The 22,725-nt window shown below is 40.8% G+C and overlaps 1 protein-coding gene across 3 annotated transcripts; it reads right to left on the reverse strand.

Annotated features, from left to right (window-relative positions):
• Window positions 1–618: 618 nt before the first annotated feature.
• On the reverse strand, window positions 619–18,955 carry LOC135487904 (EF-hand calcium-binding domain-containing protein 6-like). 3 transcript variants are annotated; one of them, XM_064772125.1, is made up of 22 exons: window positions 18,357–18,955; window positions 17,429–17,508; window positions 16,054–16,151; window positions 15,524–15,598; window positions 15,202–15,268; window positions 14,947–15,098; window positions 13,044–13,181; window positions 10,352–10,721; window positions 10,040–10,188; window positions 8,210–8,323; window positions 7,779–7,892; window positions 7,455–7,631; window positions 6,839–7,082; window positions 6,312–6,365; window positions 5,897–5,967; window positions 5,491–5,648; window positions 4,968–4,997; window positions 4,094–4,245; window positions 3,842–4,008; window positions 3,486–3,603; window positions 2,623–2,676; window positions 619–1,675 (listed from the first exon to the last, which is right to left on the reverse strand). In XM_064772125.1, the coding sequence occupies exons 1-22, from the start codon at window positions 18,673–18,675 to the stop codon at window positions 1,457–1,459; spliced, it is 3,120 nt and encodes a 1,039-aa protein (XP_064628195.1). In that variant the 5' UTR covers window positions 18,676–18,955; the 3' UTR covers window positions 619–1,456. The 3 variants fall into 3 exon arrangements, with proteins under 3 accessions (XP_064628195.1, XP_064628196.1, XP_064628197.1); XM_064772126.1 differs by lacking the exon at window positions 4,968–4,997; XM_064772127.1 differs by lacking the exon at window positions 2,623–2,676.
• Window positions 18,956–22,725: the final 3,770 nt, after the last annotated feature.

Raw genomic sequence — 22,725 nt, forward strand, 5'->3', positions numbered from 1 at the left:
ACAGTGAGAAGGGGCTACTGTCCCATTGGAAAAAGTCATTTCTGAAGAACATGGTCCTCCCCAGCAGTGAAATCTGGACACAAACACCGATGTTATTTCGAGCTTGGATATGTTCATGACCAACACCACAATATTGCGCATCGTGACTATACTCTCATCTTATCCATGGTTCGGGTGATGGTTTATTGGGGGGAAACCTTTTATACATGATATGAAGACAATGATCCCGTCAGTACCTGGGGACTTACACGATATGAAGACAATTGAACATCACCACAAGGGCTCAGCCTGTGGATACTCAGCTTTGGAGAGGGGGAGACCATGCACAGTGGTTAGAGCGGTAGGCTCATAATCCTAGGACTGTGAGATTGACTCTGGGAAGGATCACCGCTGTTTCATCTTTGTGTCCTTGAGCAAGACACCTAACAAGACATTGCTTCGTCCATCAGGTGAGATGTTGATGTTCCCTGAACCTGGTGCCTTGTCAGGGCAAGGGAGAAACTTGAGTAGCTTGCAATGGATTCACCCTCATTGGCTAAGGCATTTGCCATAATAGCCACTATATAAATGCCAGGTCCAATAATAGGTAGACAGTTAGAAGAAAAAAACAAGTACATAATTAAAAATAGGTCTTCTTTAATAATTTACAATATAAGTCTTGTTTATGGTTACATGTGTTTGGTGCGTCTATCTTTCTATATCTTCATTTGGACTGGTATAAAGATTAGCTTGGGTGAACTGAACATTGCTTGGGTGTATGATATGAATTGGATCTAAGAGGGAAATCTTTACATTATTTTCAAAAAATGTATAAGACACGTTGTTGAAGAGATAACACATTTGCGCTAGACAGTACTACTCCTATGTATAGCTAGGTGGACATGAATATACAGTGCATCTTCACAAAAGTACAGTGTCCGTTCAATTAAGTCTGCCAATGCTGTGAGAATGACGCCGAATATCCCGATTCCCAACAGCTATTTTCAGCTCATCTCCATGTCCCGAAAAAGAGCATCACCCCTCAACTTTGATAAGAACTAGGAGTGTTACCTAGCTCATCTAACTGAGTGAACACAGTACATAAATATCACAGTCTGCTAGTACAAACCTCCAAAATTTCACAAGCATGGTGTCTCTTAGGCCTACTATAATCAGCATACAGGGATACAGATAATGGGTGATATGAATAAAGACTAGCAAATGCTTTTACTCCGGTTTTGTACAGAAAGGCCTAGTGTAAATGTACATGGAGATTTAGATAAAAGCATTCGCTAGTCTTTATTCATATCACCCAATACCATGTACTATTACCCAAAAACTGACTGGCACTGGCATTACATGCTTCTCTTTACAACAATCAGAGAACACTTATGCAAGTTCATCGAGCTATCTTATGTTCTGTACTAGAACTTCGGTGAACCACAACAAAAAGTTATCCAAATCAGTTCCAAGTCTCTCAATAAGTGGACAAGATCTGAGCCAGGAAGTCCTCATATGAAATTTTCCCGTTCATCTTCGTGTCGAATTCGCACATGATTTGAAACAAGTCCTCATCACTCACGCTGATCTTGCAGGCACTTAGAACGTGTTTGAAATCACTCGCATCCAGGTAACCATGTCGGCTGGGGTCCAGTTTACGGAAAGCTCTTCTGACATTCTTCCATTCTTTCAGGAGCTGAAATACAGGGATGACCAGATTAGGAACCGTCTTACTCTCGAAAGCCTGACAGATCATGCAAAAAGCAGAAAAGGTGCCTAAGATATACAATGACCAAAACCTTTATTGATATGACCAATTAGACTCTTGATAGAAGATGTGCTAGCATGGTTTAATTGTTGGGGTAAATCACACTTTCGAAAGTCTCAAAACCACCCCAAGCGGAGAACAATGAAGTTTTGGTGAACAGTTTTCTGCCTGACGTGATCGGAGAGTAGTACAGATAAAACTGAATGTTGTCACAAAGAATGAAGAATCACAAAATACAGAAAAAACTTCATGCAAATAGAGAAGAGAAGATATCTACACTCTCAGAGAAGAGATGACTGAAGTTGTTGTGATCAATAAGACTGCTGTAACACCCTCTATTTTTGCAAACCACTTATTTGAAAAAAAGTCAGACCAACAACTGGAACAGCCAACCGAGAGGCTATGAAAATGATTAGAGTGTAAGATTCACATTGAAATGATGGTTTGTAACATCTAGTCGGCAAAAAGAAAGGGTTTACAATACTATCAAGAATTAAGGAAGACTAAGACATGTAGGAATTTGGAAATCCAGCCAATAACAATGATAACTTCTGGACAGGAACCGATTCATCTTCTAAAAGCCCCCTATTGTCAGAATTTGGTACCTTATGCGAGATAAGATGCTGGAGTATGGCTTCCACATTCTTAGTCTTTATAAATTTTTGGTAGTATGGAGTGCAATTCTGTTAGACGTACCTATGTGATATAAGCATTATCGTGGCTTAGCCATAGCCTACAAAATATATTACAATAAGAAATGTCTAGGATCATTTCTGCTTTTGATCTTAACGCAGCCTACAAGGATTTCTTTACACGCGAGGGTAATATACAGTTTTGAGATACAGCAGGGGTTCAGAGCGCTACAGGATTCAAACCTCTTGTCTTATTTGCTGAATTATATCCCAGACTATCCCTCTGTCCGACTCAAGCTAAACACGTAAGCAAAATGAACAGAAAATGTTAAATGGCACACTCAAAAACAATTATCGTGTGAGCTGTACATTGGCAGGTCATAGACCTAATCTTGTACATGTACTCCTTCGGGAACTTGAGAAGTTGGAACGAAATATCTAAATTTAGTATCTAGTTACGCGTGTACATACTACACTGCCACTGTACCGATTCACGAGCGTGCGTAACTTAATACAAGATCAGGACATTTCGCCTCAACTTCTGCCGATTCGAAGTCTAAGGAGTATTGGGATAGCCAGCAGATAGCTATAACCCCCTGTTCTCGAGAAAAGGTGGGCAAAAATCCCAAGAGCTGGGGGTATCCTCTTGGGTTTCCGATCTGTGTCTCAAGGTTATTTGATGTCCTGGTCAAACTCACCATCGCCTGGGTCTAAAGTCACAAAGGAACAGGGTTAATGGAAAAGGATGGCAATGATTTGGTTCACAAAGACAGGGATTTTTAGCCACATTACTGAGAGATGCGATTTTTGGTCACGAGAACTGATAAAAGACATTAGTAGCCACAGCATACTATCTAATATTCTTCATCCAACTTTCTGAATAAGCATATCAAGGGCCTATGACTTCAACAATGGATCTGAAAGAGCAATGGTCAGAAAATTGGATAAAGAATACAGTGAGTGTGCCACTGGCATTAGATATAAGGCCAGGAAGTCTTATTCTTGAATTCCAAACATCTCTTCTGATGCCTGCAGAATCAAGCTACGTTTGGGAAACTAACACCAACATGAAGAAGAAGAAAATCCCGGGTAAACAAAATACCAACCTTCTTCTCTAACTTGTGTGACATCTTGTTATACGTCGTGTAGTGTGCGCGTCTTGCCATTGGAGCCTGGGCTGGTGGTGCATCTGTGTAATACTGCATGAAGGGAATGTAGTGAAACCTGTAAGAAAGGGAAGCATTTATAATTTCAAAAACAATATTCGTGTAAGGCAAAACTGGACGAACAGCGCCAAACTTGGTGGATGGAAAACTAAGTTACAACGGATACTGGCAGATTGCAATTTTGTTTTGTTTTTCCAATCGAAAAAGTATCATTGGAATTGAAGTTGTTTTGAAATCTGCAAAAATAAATTGCCTAAGCCTAAGAAATATTGACGGAATACAACACCTATGCCTACCTCCCCCTTTTGCAGAAATGAGTATTAATATGTTCCTGGTCCTCTGTTGATACCCGCAGGTGCAACAGCTTATAGATGTCGTCAAGATCACCCTGCATGATCGTCGCATAACCATCTTTATCAAGTAATCGGAAGACAGCTTTCAAGCGATCCCAGTTCCTCACCACCTGCAATGAAACAAGATTTTCATCAAGAATGTGTGTAGGAATGCACGTCCTAACTACTTTGAATCAAATTTGACTGCTTCCTTACATCTTTGCGTATCTTCTCCAAGACCGGGTCAGTTTTCTTCTGGGGTTGTTGCACCTCCTTCTCATTCTTGGCGTCCTCCGCTGCCTTCATCTCCTCTTCCTTCTTCTCGATTGTTTTCTTCTTCATGTCTTCTATCACTTCCTTTGTACTCTCTGCACAAAGGAATCAAAACACACTCATTAGTAACAAGGGCTAGCAAAGCCTTAAGGGAAAATACGTCCTGTAACTGGCAGCTGAAGATAAGTCAACCAGATTCTCTTTTTCTCTTTCCATGGTTATCAGTAAACTGGAATGTCACTTGACTCAGGGACATGGCAGGTACCATCCTTGCCAGGCCTGTTGATTGTATCTCTGTGGGCGAAAGGTCTGGTTATAGAGACAGACACATCTTTGGAGGCAGTACCTAGTGTGAGTCACATCTGGTTTAGAGAAAGTCACAACCTTTTACGCATCTGGTTAAGAGGGAGTCACAACCCTGCATGCATCTGGGGTTAGAGACGGTAAGAACCCTTGCCACGTGAGACAAATTGCCAAATGAATATTAATTTAACCTTGAAACCTGAAAATCTGAATGTGATTAGTCTCAAAAACCTTCACAAATTCTTAGTAACACTCGGTTAAGTATCAAAGTCATTAAAATCTGTTGTAGAAGTGATCTGATATACATGTATGTCAATCCAAAGTGAGACGAATGTTAAATTAGGAGTTGATACAGTGTTAACTTTGATGGGAATACCTTAAAACCAATTAGCTATTTCCATGTAAGAGGTTCCGTGATACCCACACGAGGAACAAGAAATGAAATGGAAAGGTTAATAGCACAGCAATTGGGTTTTTACTTTAACTGGGATGGGAAACCAACACCAACATTTACCTCGTGTGAATCTAAGATATGGATCATAATCTGAGAGGAGAAAAACGGGGTAATGAAGGTAAGATATAAATGGGAAAGACTGGGCTTTGTTATTGCAGTTAGAGGCCGTATTCACCTGGCCTACACCTGCAGATCTGCTATTAGCAGCACCGGTGTAATGTTTTTGAGTGTTTCTATTTTTGAGTGTTTCCCCTCATTGTTTGGGAACGCTCAAAAATAGATTGACAAGTTTTTCTGTGTATCCCCCCTATTGAAAAGTCGTGGTCTCTCTAGCTGCCTATTGTTTGGAAACACTGACACATGGGAAACAACCACAGATGTTACACCGGCTTACGTAATGGTGGACGCATCAAACAGCCATGTCACTTAGTGTGATGGAATTCCACTAGATGTCACTGGCAATATTACTCTGGCACATCATGTATAATACTTGACGCCATCTATAGGCCGCCTTTCAGGGAGTTTTACATGCACTGGGTTGACTATACAATGTATCTGTCAACTGAAACAAGCAGGAGCTTACCCATTGGCAGTTTTCCCTTGATTGGCGGTGGTCCCCGCTGTTTGGCTTTCGTCATGAACTGATAGATGAGAGTTCTGTAGCTGTACATGCCATCTTTAGCAAGCTTCAACGACACCCAGATCTCCTCCATTTCATCTTGTGACAAGTCAACTTGGCATCTGAAAGAAGATAATCATGAACCTGTGACATTGGCTAGTCACTTGACAAGGTTGAGATGTGGTACTACAGCTTAACTTTCTTTAACAAGATCTGATCCATCTCATCCGGGTCAGGTCAAACTTGGTTATCAAAAGAAGGAAATATCCCTGTCTTTGAATCTACTGCTTGTGTCCTTAGGGGAGTCATTTTACCAATGCAAAAGATGCAAAAATAGCGTGACTTCCAGGCACTCAGCAAGTTCACTTACTCTAAGAGTATTTTCCTGAACTGTTCCTTGTCAATCCGGCCTGTGTACCGTCTGTCTAATCTCTTGAAAGCCTGAAGTAAACAACAAATAGTTAATTAGTGAGCGTATTTCTATCGAGATTCATTTGCCAACCATAACAGCATCATACTGAACTTCCCACAGTATTGCCTCCGTAGCTGTCTGGAAGCTGAGCAATGTCAATACATTGAAGGTCAAGATGTAACAGCATACGTTTCTCATTTTCTATGCGATGATCAGAGAGCTAACAGAAAGAAATAATTAACATTGGTAAGCAGTTGCAATAACGTTGTTGCTTTGTGATTCTTTAGCAAATAACTGTCTGCAAGCAAAGCTTTCCTTTACCAAACTAGGCTGTTCTGAACTTTTCAATTGAACTTTTTTTGTCGATACAAACCTTGTCAATGCTGTGAAACCTATCCCGGAACACATCTTCCAAAATGTTATACAACTAGAAACGAAGAAATGGCAAACGTGAAGACAGAACATGCTGAAAACGTCCAGTAATTAGGCCAAGTGATCCCGAGTGGTGAAGACAGAACATGCTGAAAACGTCCAGTAATTAGGCCAAGTGATCCCGAGTGGTGAAGACAGAACATGCTGAAAACGTCCAGTAATCAGGCCAAGTGATCCTGAGTGGTGACTATTACAACAGTTAGTGAAAATCTCAATTCAAATGAGTACGTTGGAAGACAACATGAGAAGTTTCTCAACAAAAACAATAAAAATTGTGATAGCTTGAGTAATAGAAATTGGTAAACTTTCGACAGCTTCAACCAAAGACAGAAAATTTGAAACCCTTGTAAACATCAATGGAAGAACAAGCAAGACTCAGATACAGGGATATTCAATTCAAACAAAACTCATAAGATGGTGACAGTTGTAATATAAGAGATTCCGGACACAAATATGTATAAGACTTACCTCTTCTAATGGCCTAACTGGCTGTTTCCTCTTCTGACCAGCCTCCCCACCTTCTGCATTAGCATCTGTCATCCTTTCTTCCAGTATGTTATTCTCTTGTTCCTTCTTCCTTTCCAAGTCTTCCTGTACCTTCCTGAACTCCTCCTGTGCCTCTTTCAGCCTCTTCAGCTCTGGTGGAGCCACTGGGCACTCAACCTTCGTCAGCCAGTAGCCATTTTCGAGCTTGCGGTTCCATGTGCCAGGCCTGTTGAAGAAGAATAAATGTCAGGGAACAACATTGGTAAGAAATATTGGGTTTTCATATGTGACTCGCTCTACCAAAACTAGGCGCTTGTCGCATCTGAACTCGACAGGTTGATACGGACTTGTTGTTCATTTCCCTATTGTAGACCTTTTGTGAAATGTGACCAAATCAGTTTGTAATAGATTTTACAAAAGGTCTACATTAGGGAAATGAACAACAAGTCCGTATCAACCTGTCGAGTTCAGATGCAACAAGCGCCTAGTTTTGGTAGAGCGGGTCACATATAACCAAGTGCCCCAAGGGGTGCTGGATTTGCTCTTGTGAAGACCTTAGTTTTTGTGATCTCTCAATCTGGACATCTGGACTACTTACTGTAAATTGAATATTTCCAAGAAAGAGTTATAGTTGACGAGACCATCACCATCTGGTTTGGCCGCTTGTAACAACTCATGCCATTGTTTGTCTGTCATCTTCAAGTTCAAGACTTTCTCCACGCCATTTCTGAATTCGTATTGTTTAACGACGCCCAAGTCATAGTTATCTGCTTTTCTGCAAAAAAGATTAATGAATCAACAAGCAGACAAGTCCAGTGTTTTTGGAAACTCACCAGATGGGGCTGTGACCTTCAAACATTTTGTTGTGTTGGTAATAATTGGTGTTTTTTTGGTGGCGCACATGATACAAATGTCGGCTTACCGAAAGTGACTGAGCAACTTGAGGAAGTCTTTGTGGAAGCACTCGACTAATCTTGCCTCTAATTGGTCAATGGGGATGTTCTCCTCCATGGGGGGTAACGTCTGCTTCTGGAATCTGAAGTAAACAAAAACACTTTGGATTTAAGAAAATTTACACCTCCCTGTCGGTATTGATTGTCTCACCAAAACCGTGAGGGTGGAGCTAAAATGCAGACCAAAACCGAGGCAAAAACTACAGACAAAATCATTCCGAGATTTTGACTCTGGTAGAATATCTGACTTAGTGGAATTAAGGCCCCAGTTGAAGTTTGACTCGTGTTATGAAATTTCGACTCAGCGGAAGGTAGGTAACTATCAGGAGTTGGAGAACACAGAATATTCAGCCGATCTTGTCTATTCCAACAACTGTAGTTCTAAGAGCACTTCACTTACACGTGATCCTCGGTGCTCACCACCCGATTCACTAGACCTGTGTTGGCACGATTTTGAAATTTCCACAGGAAGTTTTTGTAGTTGACCATACCCTGTACTGAGCGGAGAGCCATTCTGAAATGAAGAAGTTGATAATGGATGAAAAGGAAACAGCAACATCTGCGGTTAAGTCAGCTTTGTTGTGATATTTATGCAGAGGTTCGAGTCAAATGAAGGCAGAAATTGATATACTGCATGATCGGATTACAGATGAATTACAGCTATTGCGGGCTATCAAGGTTGACAGAAAGTATCCTTGGTCTCAGGCTACTATTCTATGGTCTTTGTTTTGTAGTCACCAGTCGTACATTATTACACCAGTCGTGAATTATAACTTAGGGAAAACCACTGAAATAGAAGCATGCAAGAGATTGTAGTCACCTGTCGCACATGTGCATTATAACTTAGGGAAAACCACTGTAATAGAAGCATGCAAGAGATTGTAGTCACCTGTCGCACATGTGCATTATAACTTAGGGAAAACCACTGTAATAGAAGCATGCAAGAGATTGTAGTCACCTGTCGCATATGTGCATTATAACTTAGGGAAAACCACTGAAATAGAAGCATGCAAGAGATTGTAGTCACCTGTCGCACATGTGCATTATAACTTAGGGAAAACCACTGAAATAGAAGCATGCAAGAGATTGTAGTCACCAGTCGCACATGTGCATTATAACTTAGGGAAAACCACTGTAATAGAAGCATGCAAGAGATTGTAGTCACCTGTCGCATATGTGCATTATAACTTAGGGAAAACCACTGTAATAGAAGCATGCAAGAGATTGTAGTCACCAGTCGCACATGTGCATTATAACTTAGGGAAACCACTGAAATAGAAGCATGCAAGAGATTCGGTTAGAGAAATCCAAACCAAATTTGTTTTTAGTGAAAGAAGAAGAACCACACATGCAAAAACTGGATAAAATTTCCGGGTAAGAATGTTGCTGAAAATTGAAAACTGGACCATTCATAAAGCTTGCATTATCATCTATACTCTAGACTTGTTCTTAATAGCAATAGGTTTTTGGTTCTTCATAACTGCGGGAAGAACTTTTTGCTTGAATAGTGCTGGCCAAATCTTTTTTCCTTATGATGTCGGGAGAGTAAGTTATAAATGCAAGCTTTACTGTTAATCCCAGAGGTGAATTAAAACACATGGAAATACAACTGACCTGAGATGCAACCTGAAGACAACGGGCAAGTGGAACAGAAAATGGATTAGGGAAGGAAAGGATATTATACGGAATAGAAGGATTCTTCATGGATAAGTCTTTATTGGAATACTGAGAAGGGTATTGAAAGTCATCAGCAGGATCTGTGATCTGCACTTTTAAGATGTTATCGGGTTTGTAAGAGTGTGATTTGTGGTCATAAGTTGGCATTGGGAATGCTTCGGGATGGTTGAAGAAAGGAATGACCCAGGATACTTGGGATATGGGAATCATAATAATAAATAATAATAATGATGCGTCTTATATAGCGCAGTATCCAGGCCGTTTGCCCGCTCAAAGCGCTTTACATTTTATCCATCATATTATATCTAACTGCAATTGGGTAATGAATTCCATGAAAATTGGGTAACTTTGATTTCATAACTGCAGCCAGACGTGACAGTACATTGGAGCTAACAAGCAACATAATCGATATTTCAAGTAAACAGCTTTTCAGCATATCCACTTATAAGCAAATTGTAATGTAAACAACTGTTTGACAGCAAGCTGGCGTGCTCCAAATACTGTGATAGCTATGCAGTGTTTTCGTACTAAAGTTGTTCAGGTCTTTACTCACTTGGCCATAAATCCCTCCAAATCCATTGCTGATATTGGAAAGCCAAATTCCCTCAACACTTTCCTGAAATCTCCACGGCAGAGATAGCCGTCCTTCTGCTCATCAAATAGCTCAAACGTCTTCAGCATTGCCATGTAGACTTCTTCAAACTAGGAAAGAAAGCAACAGTTTTGTATTCAAGGCTCTGACATTAGAGTTGGTACAGTAGAACCTCTCTATCAAGGACACCCTCGGGTCTGACAAGTGCTGTCCTTACTAGGTGTCCTGATTAGAGAGGTCAAATTGAATGGAAACAATGAAATTGATTCCTACCCGATAATGAAGCATGTCCATCACACATTCAAATTTCGGCTTCACACTGAGTGCTTTCTGTTTCATGGCCATTTTCTTTCGTTCGAATGCAACCTCCTTTTCATCCACAAGTTTCTGTGGAGAGGGCGCTGCATTATCCGGTGATGCCTTCCCAGGATCCTCCACACCATTTTCCACGACTTTGTCACCAGTTTCTGACTCTGCTTGCTCTTCAGGTGGCGCTGTTGGAATCTGATGTCGTTGTCTTCGTAAAGACACCTCCTTGTAGCGACCTCGCTGATGTATTGTCCGTGAGTGACCTTGAGGGTCAAGGCCAACCATTTTGAAGAATGTCTGCATACTGATAGCACCAGTGGCGTTGAGATCAAACCTGGAAAGATTTGTTTGTACAGTCAATGATGCTTTTTACAAGTAGCCACAGGGGAGGGATGGGTGATTGTCTCCGGTATATTTCGAGGCATAATTGGGGATATCAATCTGCAAGCCTTCGGGGGGGGGGGGGGGGGGTCTAGATGGAAAGCAAGGGGTAAGAGGGCCAATTAATTGTCAATTATTTGCTAGTATCAAGAATTCTTGCTTACATTCATACCAAGAATTAAAAAAATTGTAGCCCCTGCCTATGATATTGATTGACATCCCCATGCATCAAACAATGCAGGGGCTACAAATAAACCGGGGCTACAATAACCCCATTCTACCTTACTGCCCCAGGTAATAATCTCTTATTTGAAATATCATTCATAACAAAATACTCGAGATACAAGCATTGATTTGTTCATAACATGTCCAATTAGTAGCACAGGCTAACATTAAAGGGAGTGCAAATCATAGCTCATAGCATTATTAAGAGAGCTCTGGGTCATTTTAAGCCCAATTTATTAAAAGCTAATAAACCAGTCAAGTGTAGCCTAATTAAATGCTTTCAGAGAAAGTGAAAATATGTAGGCATCAGACTGAATGGCTAATCTGTGGATTATCCTCAGTGGATTAGCATGGATTAACATTTGAAAGGGCCTAAGTTTGCTAGTTAATGGCAGACATGTGCCAATGTTCAAATGTATACTTTAGCATGAATTTAAACGTTTGATATAAATCTTAAACAGAGTCGAATAAAAAGTGAAGAAAGGGTAAAGGGTTAACAATATGATTTGTGCATTATGTAGTGTAAGAAAACTTAATTAGCTGGAGTAAAGTCCCGCGTCTGCAAAATGTGACATGAACTACTGAGTATGACGGGCAATTAGAAGAGGTCTGGTGCATAAGAAGTTAATATGATTTTGACATGTGTACAAGCATATGTTCTTAGGACAACATAACTTCTACCAAAAAAAAATCAAAAATGGAAAATCCTAAACATGACCCTTCAGGGCCTAATATCCTTTTCGGGAACATTTTGTATGGTTCTTTTTTATTCTAAGTATAAATGTCATGTTTTCATGACTGCAATCCAGCAATGATATGCGGATTCAATTCAATATTGCTTAGAAATGATATCTGTACTGGGAGCAGACGTCATGCAACCTAAAAAAGCTAGGTATCAATGGTAATGGACAGGGGTCCACGTTTCCATAGTAACCAATCAACAAACAACAATACACAAAGATTGCAACTGTGAGGGTTTATCAGTGATTGAAAGACGATATCGATGTGATTGACCATCACTCAGTTCTTCCCTCAAACAAAGTCAATCAGACATGCAACAACGATCGCGGCATTTCAGTTGCACAGCATCCGGACACAGCGTGGAATATTTTGTTTTGATTTTACATGCAGCATGCAAATGTCAGTTGCTTGTCTGTTTGAAAATGTACGATATCTGCTACATTCTTGTACAACCACGTGATGATTTGTTTACATGTGACAGCTAAGGTATGACAAGACCTTATAATGACTAACAATATCCTAAAAGTTCAATTCATGAGAGGGCAAAAGTTTAATCTCAAACTCAAAAATGGTTTAAAGGGGGACTATCAGCATTGACCAGGGAGTCCATTGTCAATATAACTGAAAAAGTCGAGAATGACCCAGACTGATGTGTGAAAGGTTGGCCGACTGGAGAAGATGAAGTAAAGGAATGGGCAGTAATGAGGTAGGTATCATGGGCGGATCCAAGACCCGACTTGAGAAGATGAAGTAAAGGAATGGGCAGTAATGAGGTAGGTATCATGGGCGGATCCAAGACCCGACTGGAGATGATGAAGTAAAGGAATGGGCAGTAATGAGGTAGGTATCATGGGCGGATCCAAGACCCGACTTGAGAAGATGAAGTAAAGGAATGGGCAGTAATGAGGTAGGTATCATGGGCGGATCCAAGACCCGACTTGAGAAGATGAAGTAAAGGAATCGGCAGTAATGAGGTTGGTATCATGGGCGGATCCATGACCCTTACTTGATGCAATACTTTAAATGAACACGTCAGTTTGCAGAAGTGAGAACAAACTAAATTTCCAGATTTCCTATCAAAATCTGGGAAATGAGTTTCGACTTCAATCAACTGTGGTCCTGATTTAAAGTTCTCGAAGGAGTATTGTATGGTCAAATTTAAAGACTTTTTTAATATGTTGAAATGTCATTGATGATTTCAAGGATATTCTTAAATCAGGGTGGGAAGGGCCCCGATTGCCCCCTTGGATCTGCGCCTGGGTGTGATCAATGAGGTGCTGTGCTCCATTAAAAACATCACAAACTTTACCTATCCCAAAGTTTTTGGAATTCCTCTTCAGTCATTCGCATACCCATTTTCTGTATGGCCTCTTTTAGAAACGGAGGAAGGATAAGACCGTCGGGGGCAAAACAAGATGGCGGAAACAGCCTGTGAACGTCGAACGTACTGAAAGAAGAAGTAGCACAAACACACACACATTAGAAAACAGTAGTAACTCACAGAGACACTTGAAATATGAAAATTGTTAGTAAAATATCTTCTGCACTTCTACTACTTTTAGTGCCAAGTTTGTGTTTATTGTATTTTCTTGAAGCTAAGGTAAATAGAATTGCATTCCGCGAAGATGACGTCACTGCAGCTGCTGCCCTCTATTTCCCCATCGCTGAATTACAGGCAATGTCGGACAAACATGCGGTTTCGTAATGGATTCAGGCTTTCTAACTAGGGCAGTTAGATTCAATCTGGCACATGTCCGAGTGTTGGAAATACTACATAATTGTTCTGAATATTTCTATCTCTGACTCTATGGTATCATTCATGCTAAAAACAATGCAGGGTCAAAGATAATTGACTTTGAAATAAGCTCAAATGCGTAGAAATTAGTGTCGATGTCCGACTGTCACGTGACTAAAACGTCATCAATATCTTATGCAAATGACCTTGTGAGCTATAAATAGTAACTTCGCGGAATGCTATTGCCATGCAGTTTTGGTACAAACTTGGAGAGAAAAAATTGGCAGTTTTAGTATTTTGTAAATATCAGTTCGCAACTGCATTGTTGAAATTCAAGTTCAATTTTCTTAACCAACAGAGTAGGTATTTAATGTGGTCCATTATGCCAAATTATCCTCAGAACCACTAAAAGCCATTTCACATCATCTATAATTGTCTAAAAGTGCATAAAGATCAATAATGACATACAATGAATTGAAAGAACGAAATGTTACATTCAGATAGCAAGTCGAAATCATCAAAACAGTGATAGTACAGGAACGCTAAACCTTTGTGCAGCTTTCTTTTCTCACTTGATGCTACGGTTTTCCCAACCATTAAAGGGAGGCTATAGGCAGGAGCCTGGTAGGTCAGATTAAATTGTACAAAGTCGCCAATAGGGGTCTTTGCAATCTCAGAGTTCTTTGAAACCATCCACCAACCATCCATTCAGATACAGTGAAACCTCCCTTAGCGGACACCTCACTATTATGTACAACCTGTCTGTTAAGGACACTAGTTTTGGTCCCAAATTGGTTATTTCCTTTCAATTTGACCTCTCCTCTCAGGACACCTCTCTATCAAGGACAGCACTTGTCAGTCCCGAGGGTGTCCTTAATAGAGAGGTTCTCCTGTACATTGTAGTTAGTTCTGAATCAAACACGACAATGTTCCCAGATACACAAAGACAACAATTTGACCTCCACGCTCGTGCATATCGTCCCCTTTAACACAACATACTGGTAGTTTTTAACAATTCTGGAAAACGAACAGTTTAGATTCAAAATTATGTGCACTGTTTATTCATTATAACACAGTTAAGCAAAAATGCAATATGAAGGACAAATACATTAAGTAGTTTTAGTGAAAAAGTATCAAATATTATGGGTGAGGCAAATTTAAGACGAATCGGATGAAAGAGTGAACTGACAGTCTGACTTCAGTGAAAAGGATGGAAGATTTTCTGGAGCAGAATTTTCGATATAAAATGTGGACATGGACGAAGTTAGAGTTGTGAACACAGAATAAAACGGTACCTGTTTTTATCACCAAATCTAATGGAGTATAAAAACAACAAGACTTAGGATTCAAATTGGCCGAGACAAAGATCTTTCCATTTCTACTGTGAAATTAAACAGCAATCCTCCAAAATCCAGAAATGTTACATCCCGCAGTAGTTGCTGATTGGCACCCTACAAAGATGACCAGCCCTACTTACCCACTCTGTAGATTCTGTTTGATGATGTTATTCGAGAATCCAGCCGAAAGATAATGGTCTTCTTGACATTGAAAACGGCCGCTTGCGTCTGGCCGGCCGATCGTTTGTAAGTCCATGCTCACCACTGGCGTTATCCACTGATGTTGTGACGGCTGGAAAAACAATTAAAGTTATCAAATATTTGCTGCTCGGAAAAATTACAATACCCCATCGACAGCATGCAATTGAGGAAAAGTAACGAACCCAAGTACTTACCCCACTATGGGTAAAATAGTTGATGAACCTCTCAAATGGAATCTTCTCAGCACCTTGGCAACCCATGCTGAAATGGTAACAATGATAAGTATCAGAAAAAAGAGAGTTTCAAATAATTGTCGCGAATTTCAACAAATACAGCTCACCATTTGTAATCAGGACACCTCCCTATTAATTTACGGGATAGAAAACAAACATCTGACATGCTTAATGTTGGCTGTAACATCAGGAATTCTGGACAAACATCAATTTCTTCTGCATACTTCAGTTGGGCAAAGTAAAGGCATGAAACTGAGTTATGTCGAAATCAATTGAAACTTACTTTCTTAAGAGTTTACTGAGTTGTTCTGGAGTGATATAGCCACACATTGATGATAAGATCCTCAAAAGGGCTTCTCTGCAATTAAGGAAAAGTTCAAAAAAGGAATCAGTTACCATCAAGATCAGCATATTTCTGGTTACTCAGTCATGAGATGGACGCCTAGATATTGGTCATCGCCATCAGAAATATAAGGCATGGGGGCAGTTTATCAGCTTTCAAATACTTTAAACTTTCATATTTCGATTGGATATGAATTTCAGGCAAGTCTTGCAGGGCCGTGTGTAACTTAGCACAGCAGGCTTTTGGGAGTTGGGGAGAACATCACTTTTGGTCTCAAAAAAGCATGAAAACATATGGAGGTAGTATAGCCCTCTACCCCCTCGTCACACTAAATACGGCCCTGTCTTGACAAACATGATTAGAATTTGATCACAATGACTTCAACAAACAAGTTGTTGGCAAGGGTCAATAGTTTATATTATAAACAAAGGTGACATGGCTTTACAAGTAGGTATTTAAAATCATCTTACCTGGTGACGATCCCCTCTCCACTGGGATCATAAGTCATGAATAAATGTTTTAATCCATGGGTACCCCCAATGAGTTTCTCTCTTATAAGGGCTTCAAGCTGGAAGAAAGCATTTATCTCTTTTAAAATAACAAATGAAGAAGATTTTGAAACGAAATGACAGGAGAGTGCGGATAAAGATTAGAAGCATGAAGATTTATTCATGGTGTTTAAGATCAATGAAATCCAACTTCTTGGGAGTACCCTGAACTCTAGAGGCCCTGCTTCAAAATATTAAACTGGGCTTTCAGCAGAAGTGAATAATTTTGGATTTTAGGGACTATTTTGGAAAGATTTTTCCAACTTCTGTCAACTGCGGTCTTGATTAAAAGTCCTCAAATAGGTGTTAGCTATCATATGAGGCTGTCAAACAGATGAGTGTAAAACAAAAAGAAGAATTGTAGAGCTTAGAAAAAAACGTCTGATGATAGTCAATTAACTTATCATCAAAAGGAAATAAAAAATCAAAGCTTGCATGTCTCAAGGCTTGCATGACTTGACTGTATAATACTTGTGTGTAACAACATCTTCAGAAATCATTTTTTGAGACACAAAAATAACACAACTAACTTTCAATAATGAGTTGCAATACCACTGGAGAACTATTTCTATATGATGTGATTCTCATTATTTTCCATGTGAAATATATGTCTGACAATTACACTGCTTGACTGAACTCATGGCTTTTTAAGAATAGATTTATATGAAGAATATAATGAATAGAAATAACAGTTTTGTGATAAATCAAAAACCGAGACCACCCCTGAATGCCATATAACCGCAGACTATTTGAATGAGAGGACAACAGTTGTTCAGAGCTGAGATTGAATCTAGAAGGCTAACCATTTAGTAGTTGATCTAATAGGCCAAAATGACCCTCTTAATGTGTTACTGGTAGATCTTACACATTGGCAGTGCAATAGATTGGTTGATATTAGGAAAAGTGAGAGAATTGTATACCCCTTCTGAAAGGTGTAAAAAATATAAAACAAAGGGTCAACATTGTTGAAGGACACGCATGTAGTCTGTGACAAGGCTCCACAAACCATGTAGACTTTTGAAATAGGTGGCGAAAATAACCATCATCATCATCGTCATCTGGAGCATCATAGCCTATTAAGGTCTTTGCCCTTTCTAAAGAACTAAAACTTCTTCTGGTGTGCATGCAAGAATAAGGTGTCGGAGCAACAAAAGAAAGGTGTCATGACAGCAAGTTTTAGTGGCCTTAAACCCGGTCCTTCATGGCTCAAGATGCAGGCCGAGAGGCAGAGATATATAGTGGGGGCTCAAAATTAGATACTACGAATTGTCTTTGGTGATGACGGGGGACAACTCACCATCTCTGGTCCATATCTTGAGCTCGCTTGGTTCTCAATCGTATCATATTTCTTGAATTTTCTTTCTGATCGTGATGAGTCTGAAAAAAGCCAAATTAACTCATGATTTCAACCTATTTCGTGCAGTGTCACCCAAAGCTCAATTCCACAAAGAAATGTCTAGCTGATCTTTGAAATAAAAGAAATTGTATTTCATCTGTGTGTTTTTTTCTACGAGATGTGATCTCGATGAGGAATGCAGCATTCAGTTTTTCAATCATCGCCATAGATTTAAGAGGAAAAATGCTCAAGATCAGATAGACCAACTGATGCATCCTTTGGGATAATTTTACAGCGATCAACCAGAAATATATGCAAATCAAAATTGAACGATCTGTAATGGAGATACAAGTACGACAAAACTTTACCCTGAAGGCAAGATCATCTTGATTCATGTAAATTTACTGTTGATCTCTAACTAGAGTAAAGCCTATTTGAACTTGTTAAAAAGCATATCAACCCCAGCCAATGTCAATAGGCTTGAATTAAACCTCGCTTTCCATAAGAAAGAAAAACAAGTCTTTCTCATTTTTCTGAACTGCTTGGACATTAGAACTTAAATACAGTAGAACCTCTCTATTTAGGACATCCTCAGGACTGATTAGTGCTGTCTTTATTAGAGAGGTGTCTTTATTAGAGAGTTTGAAGTGGATGGAAACAATGAATTTGGGACTATTACTAGTGACCTTTTAGAGAGAGGGTTCCTTGATCGTGTTGATAGAGAGGTGTCCACTAAAGGAGGTGCCACTGTAAATAATTTGAGACAAAATGAGAAATGTGCTGGGTCATTATTTGTGGAGACAACATCTGACTTTCCATTATTCACATTTCGATGCTCACGTCCTGGAGGCCAAAACTAGAGTATTTACTTGAAGAAACCTTCACCTACCTAACGTCCAGTCAAGTCCATCAACAGATTGGTACATCCTCCTCCCAACAGGTGGTAACTCCGGTGATGATGCACCGCGCCCCCCAAAATAGAACTCATCATCATGTCCCAAGCGACTCGCCAATCCATTGATATTCAAACTTTTCCTGTCCCCAAGTCGAGAGAGCGGGTGTTCTATGATGGGAAGATTTTTCGGCCTCAGCTGGCTGCTGCTGGTGCCTGGCCGAGATAGCGGTGCAGGGGGGAGACGTGGAGATTTGGAGGGCGAGACCCCAGGTGCTGTCCGAGCCCTATCATGGTTGAGTCTATCAAAATCCATCGTTCTTAGCTATTTTCCTTCTCCTAGTAAATATGCATCTACCCTCAGCAATGACAAAGGCCCTCCAGTAGGTAGGCCTCTATGTGACAGGCATGCACTGCTTGTTTATTGATTGACAAACTGCTTCACTGGCATAGCCCCTGGTGGTATACAATGTACACATGAACTGTCAAAACATTTGCTTTGGAAATCTCACGTGAAAATCAATATACAGTCACAGGAATACAAAGAATGATAAAAAATGTCTTGAAAATTTCCAGCAAATCACGATTCACGAATGGAAAAGTACGGCGGCCCGGAGGGGACATTGTGAAAAAAATAATAAACTCGCACTGCGACTTTTTAAACACGCACTGCGACTTTTTAAACTCGCAATGATACTTTTTAAACTCGCAATGCGACTTTTTAAACTCGTACTGCGATTTTTCAAACACGCACTGCGACTTTTCAAACTCGCACTGCGACTTTTCAAACACGCACTACGACTTTGCAAACTCGCACTGCGACTTTTTTAATCCAATCACAGCCGTGTTTACAACGACATGTGTTGCTGCGCTTGAGTTGTAAGAGTTCATAATTCAGGCAAGTATTTCACTTATCTGAATCTCTTCTCTACATTTTGCAGGCCGTAGTTGGGTCCAAATGCTATCATGGAGAGTCATACCTCATGATGCAATCATCAGAGCTCAGATATTATATAGGCCAACCACGTATAGAGGTAAACATGCTGGTGTAGTCTGAGGCTACGGTTGCCTCAGTGTAACTGGGCGTTAACTATATATATATATATGTACATACAATGTATGCATTGGAAGCTGTACTGGCTTCGGTATCAATGAATGCAACTGACAGTGATACAGAATCTGTTGAGCTGTTAAAGTGATTCTTTCACCGATGTGATGCCCTCATCATTTATTTGGGACGAGACCTGTTGCCCGCTTAACTGCTGTTGCCGACCGCCACTTGGTTGTAGGCCTATAGGCCTACCCGTCCTACCCGTCCTCTGAACTGCCGAACTTGACGAGTGTTTGGTCAACATATTTGGCGCCTGCCTGAGCTTCATGTGAATTGTATGCCCAATCAACTAAGCCCGTAATTGTCAACGAAGGGTTTGTAGTTCAATACCTGGCATGTGGCATTTGGCGATTGGCATTAGGCAATGACAATGTGTTACTTAGTATATCAAATGCTATAAAACAGGGGTTTATTGATGGTGACAATTCATCATTATTCTTTGGATCATTAACACAATTGAAATGACGTCACTCCTGGGATTTATTTTGTTGAATTTGATGATTTGAATTAATAAACAATTTAAAACATTTATGTGTAACCTCCTCATGTCTGTGCTAACAGGGTGCTCCAGTGTGCTGTCCCCACGTCTCGTCATATATTTTGTTCATAAACAATTCATGTTGACAGACTTTGAGTACTGTACTTAAAGTATGTATTGAGTATCCTTGAGTTTCAATTGATTTGACAATTAGGGACGTTCCATAATTTCTGGACGGAGTCCGCCTACAATACTGATGAGTCATTATCTAGGAAGCTGCCCCATATCTACAATACAATACTATGCAGTACTGTTGAGCAGGACTCACTTGTCCCATGAGAGCCACGTCCTAAAAGCCGGAAAATGATGAAAAATACTGTAGGAGCTGTTTGAGATTCTTTTGGTACATTGCTATTGCGATTGCCATTGCCAAGATTTGAACTAACTACCGGCCTGGTAAGAAGAACCGGCGAAACTTCGTTACACAGCATTTAATTGCCCACATTCCATACATTCAGAACTGTCACTTTCTTCAACTGCAGGTGCAAAAGTCGCACGATGGATGATGTAAAGGAATTTCTTGCGAGTAGAGGACTAGATAAAGAAACCTTCGAGCGGCTAAGAGATGATGGCGTAAGTATCATTTGATCTATCGCTTTCAACAGCAACTGGTGTCATACTGTCTATTGCATGATGCATAAATTTATGTCAAGTCCACTGACGGGGCGGAAAACTGTGATAACATCTGATTGGTTGGCAAAGTGCCGAGGCATCGTTGTGGTTGTCGTTTGGCTATACTGCAGTCAATCCTATACAATTTCCCAGTCTCGGGGATGACGATGAGAGATGCCGCAGTCCAAAAGAGACTGGGTTCAGAGTCTAACCAAAGTCATGGACGATGGATCAATGTTAGTCTCATTGTTCCCAATTCAAAGTTACACAAAAATGTTTTATGGATTGCATCGCTGTGTTTTGCAGATTGACGAGCATGTCGTTCCACTGATGAGTGAGGACCAACTCTCCAAGTACGTAACACGATATGGTGACAGATTGGCCTTGAGGAACTTTTGTTCACAACGGCAGAGCAGAGAGAAACACACCAGCAAAAAAAGAAAATCGTCATTGCTTGCTAGGCTTAAACGGCGCATTCGGTCGAAGACGAATCTAAACAATTTGGATGACGACATGGAAGATGACAAGAATCAGTGTTCCGCTACATCCAGGATACAGACAAGGCGGATCGAACTTGGTTGGCTTATGGTGACGGAGCAAGCAGAGGGCACGCTCGAGTACAAACAAGTGCGCACTAACCAGGGCGGGGGGACGCGGTCACTCAATGTAGATATGGACTTCAAAGCTGAGGACTTGCTGATTGTCGCAAAGGCTCTGTTTTTTCCTGATGGAGTATCGAGCAAGGGTGAACTTGGAAAGTTTAGATTCAGTTTGAAAGATTTTCAACATAACGATGTAGATTCTGATCTCACTGTCAAGGAACACTATGGGAAAACGAGGTTAACGCTTTTGCGTTTCTACTTGTGTTCGCAAGTCCTTTCTGATGCGAAGGAGGAAACTAGCGGGGCAGGTGAACATCAACAAAGATCACTGCCATCTGCAGCTGCAGGCTCAGCAGCACAGGCTGAGTGCATGCCCAGCACAAGCACGCCGATATCGGATCTAGGTCTACCAACAGTTCCTGCAGTAGCATTCGAGTGTGAGGTATCATATCCACTGGCAGACCCAGCCCAAAACCTGGACATTTCAGAGGATTCGGAAGTCCACTTCGGCCCAGTTGAAGGATCTGCTGCTGCGGACATTGACGATACCTTGCCAGATCTCAGGCCAACCGGCCATGATGGTCAGGTCGATGGCTCTCAGTCTACTCAAGATACTGCCGCGGATAATCTACCAGAGATTGCACCAGTGCCAGGCTTATGTCGACGTAATCGTAACGAGCTTGTGATCTCTTCTAATGGCCTGACAACAATCAAAGTGCACCAGGGCTTGGTTTTGACGGACTTAATTACCATCTTTAAAGATGGTAGCATCATGGAGCAGGATATTACATGCAAAAGAATTCTTCTGAATGGGGAAGAAGAGTCTGCAGTTGGTGTCGGTGTCCTAAGAGACACCTTAACGGAGTTCTGGAAGGAATTCTATGACAAGTGCACGCTGGGAACCAAGTATAAAGTGCCTTTTCTGAGGCATGACTTCCAAGAGGACGAATGGAGAGCAGTAGCGAGAATCCTCGTAAAGGGGTATAGAAGTGCCAGCTACTTCCCAACATCGATTGCTCCCACATTCATGGAGGCTGCGCTATCCGGGAACGAGAGTGAAACAGATGTAGTGTCTGTATTTCTGAATTTTGTGGGTGACAGCGAGAGTGAAACACTTCGCAAAGCGCTAGATAATTTTGATTCAGTGGACCAGGAGGAGTTGATAGACATACTCGATGCACACGAGTGTCGCCGAATGCCATGTGCCGCCAGCATTGAACGAATCGTAAGAGAAATAGCATTGAAGGAGCTTGTACAGCAGCCCAGCTTCATCATTGAATGCTGGAAGCCCGTTCTGGCATTTATATGTAACATCAACTACAAGGAAATCTGTAAGAAACTGGTGCCTACGCCAAAGGCCATTCTCGCGACAATCAAACTGCCTGAAAACATGAATCCTGCACAAGCGGCTGTTGGAAATCATCTCAAACGGTTCATTCGTGAGTTATCCCCACAGGACATGGGGAATTTTCTCAGATTCTGCACAGGATGTGACCTTCTAAT

This window comes from Lineus longissimus, chromosome 5 (genome assembly GCF_910592395.1).
Source record: "Lineus longissimus chromosome 5, tnLinLong1.2, whole genome shotgun sequence".
In the NCBI taxonomy this organism is placed as follows: Eukaryota; Metazoa; Nemertea; class Pilidiophora; order Heteronemertea; family Lineidae; genus Lineus; species Lineus longissimus.

Excerpts from the sequence above, each read along its gene's own strand:
- LOC135487904 (XM_064772125.1), bottom strand. The coding sequence starts at position 18,675 with ATGGATTTTGATAGACTCAACCATGATAGGGCTCGGACAGCACCTGGG. Across the intron at positions 15,099-15,201 it reads ACTATTTTACCCATAGTGGG|CCGTCACAACATCAGTGGAT; the intron begins GTAAGTACTTGG and ends TTGTTTTTCCAG. Across the intron at positions 5,968-6,311 it reads GGTTTCACAGCATTGACAAG|GCTTTCAAGAGATTAGACAG; the intron begins GTTTGTATCGAC and ends TGTTTACTTCAG.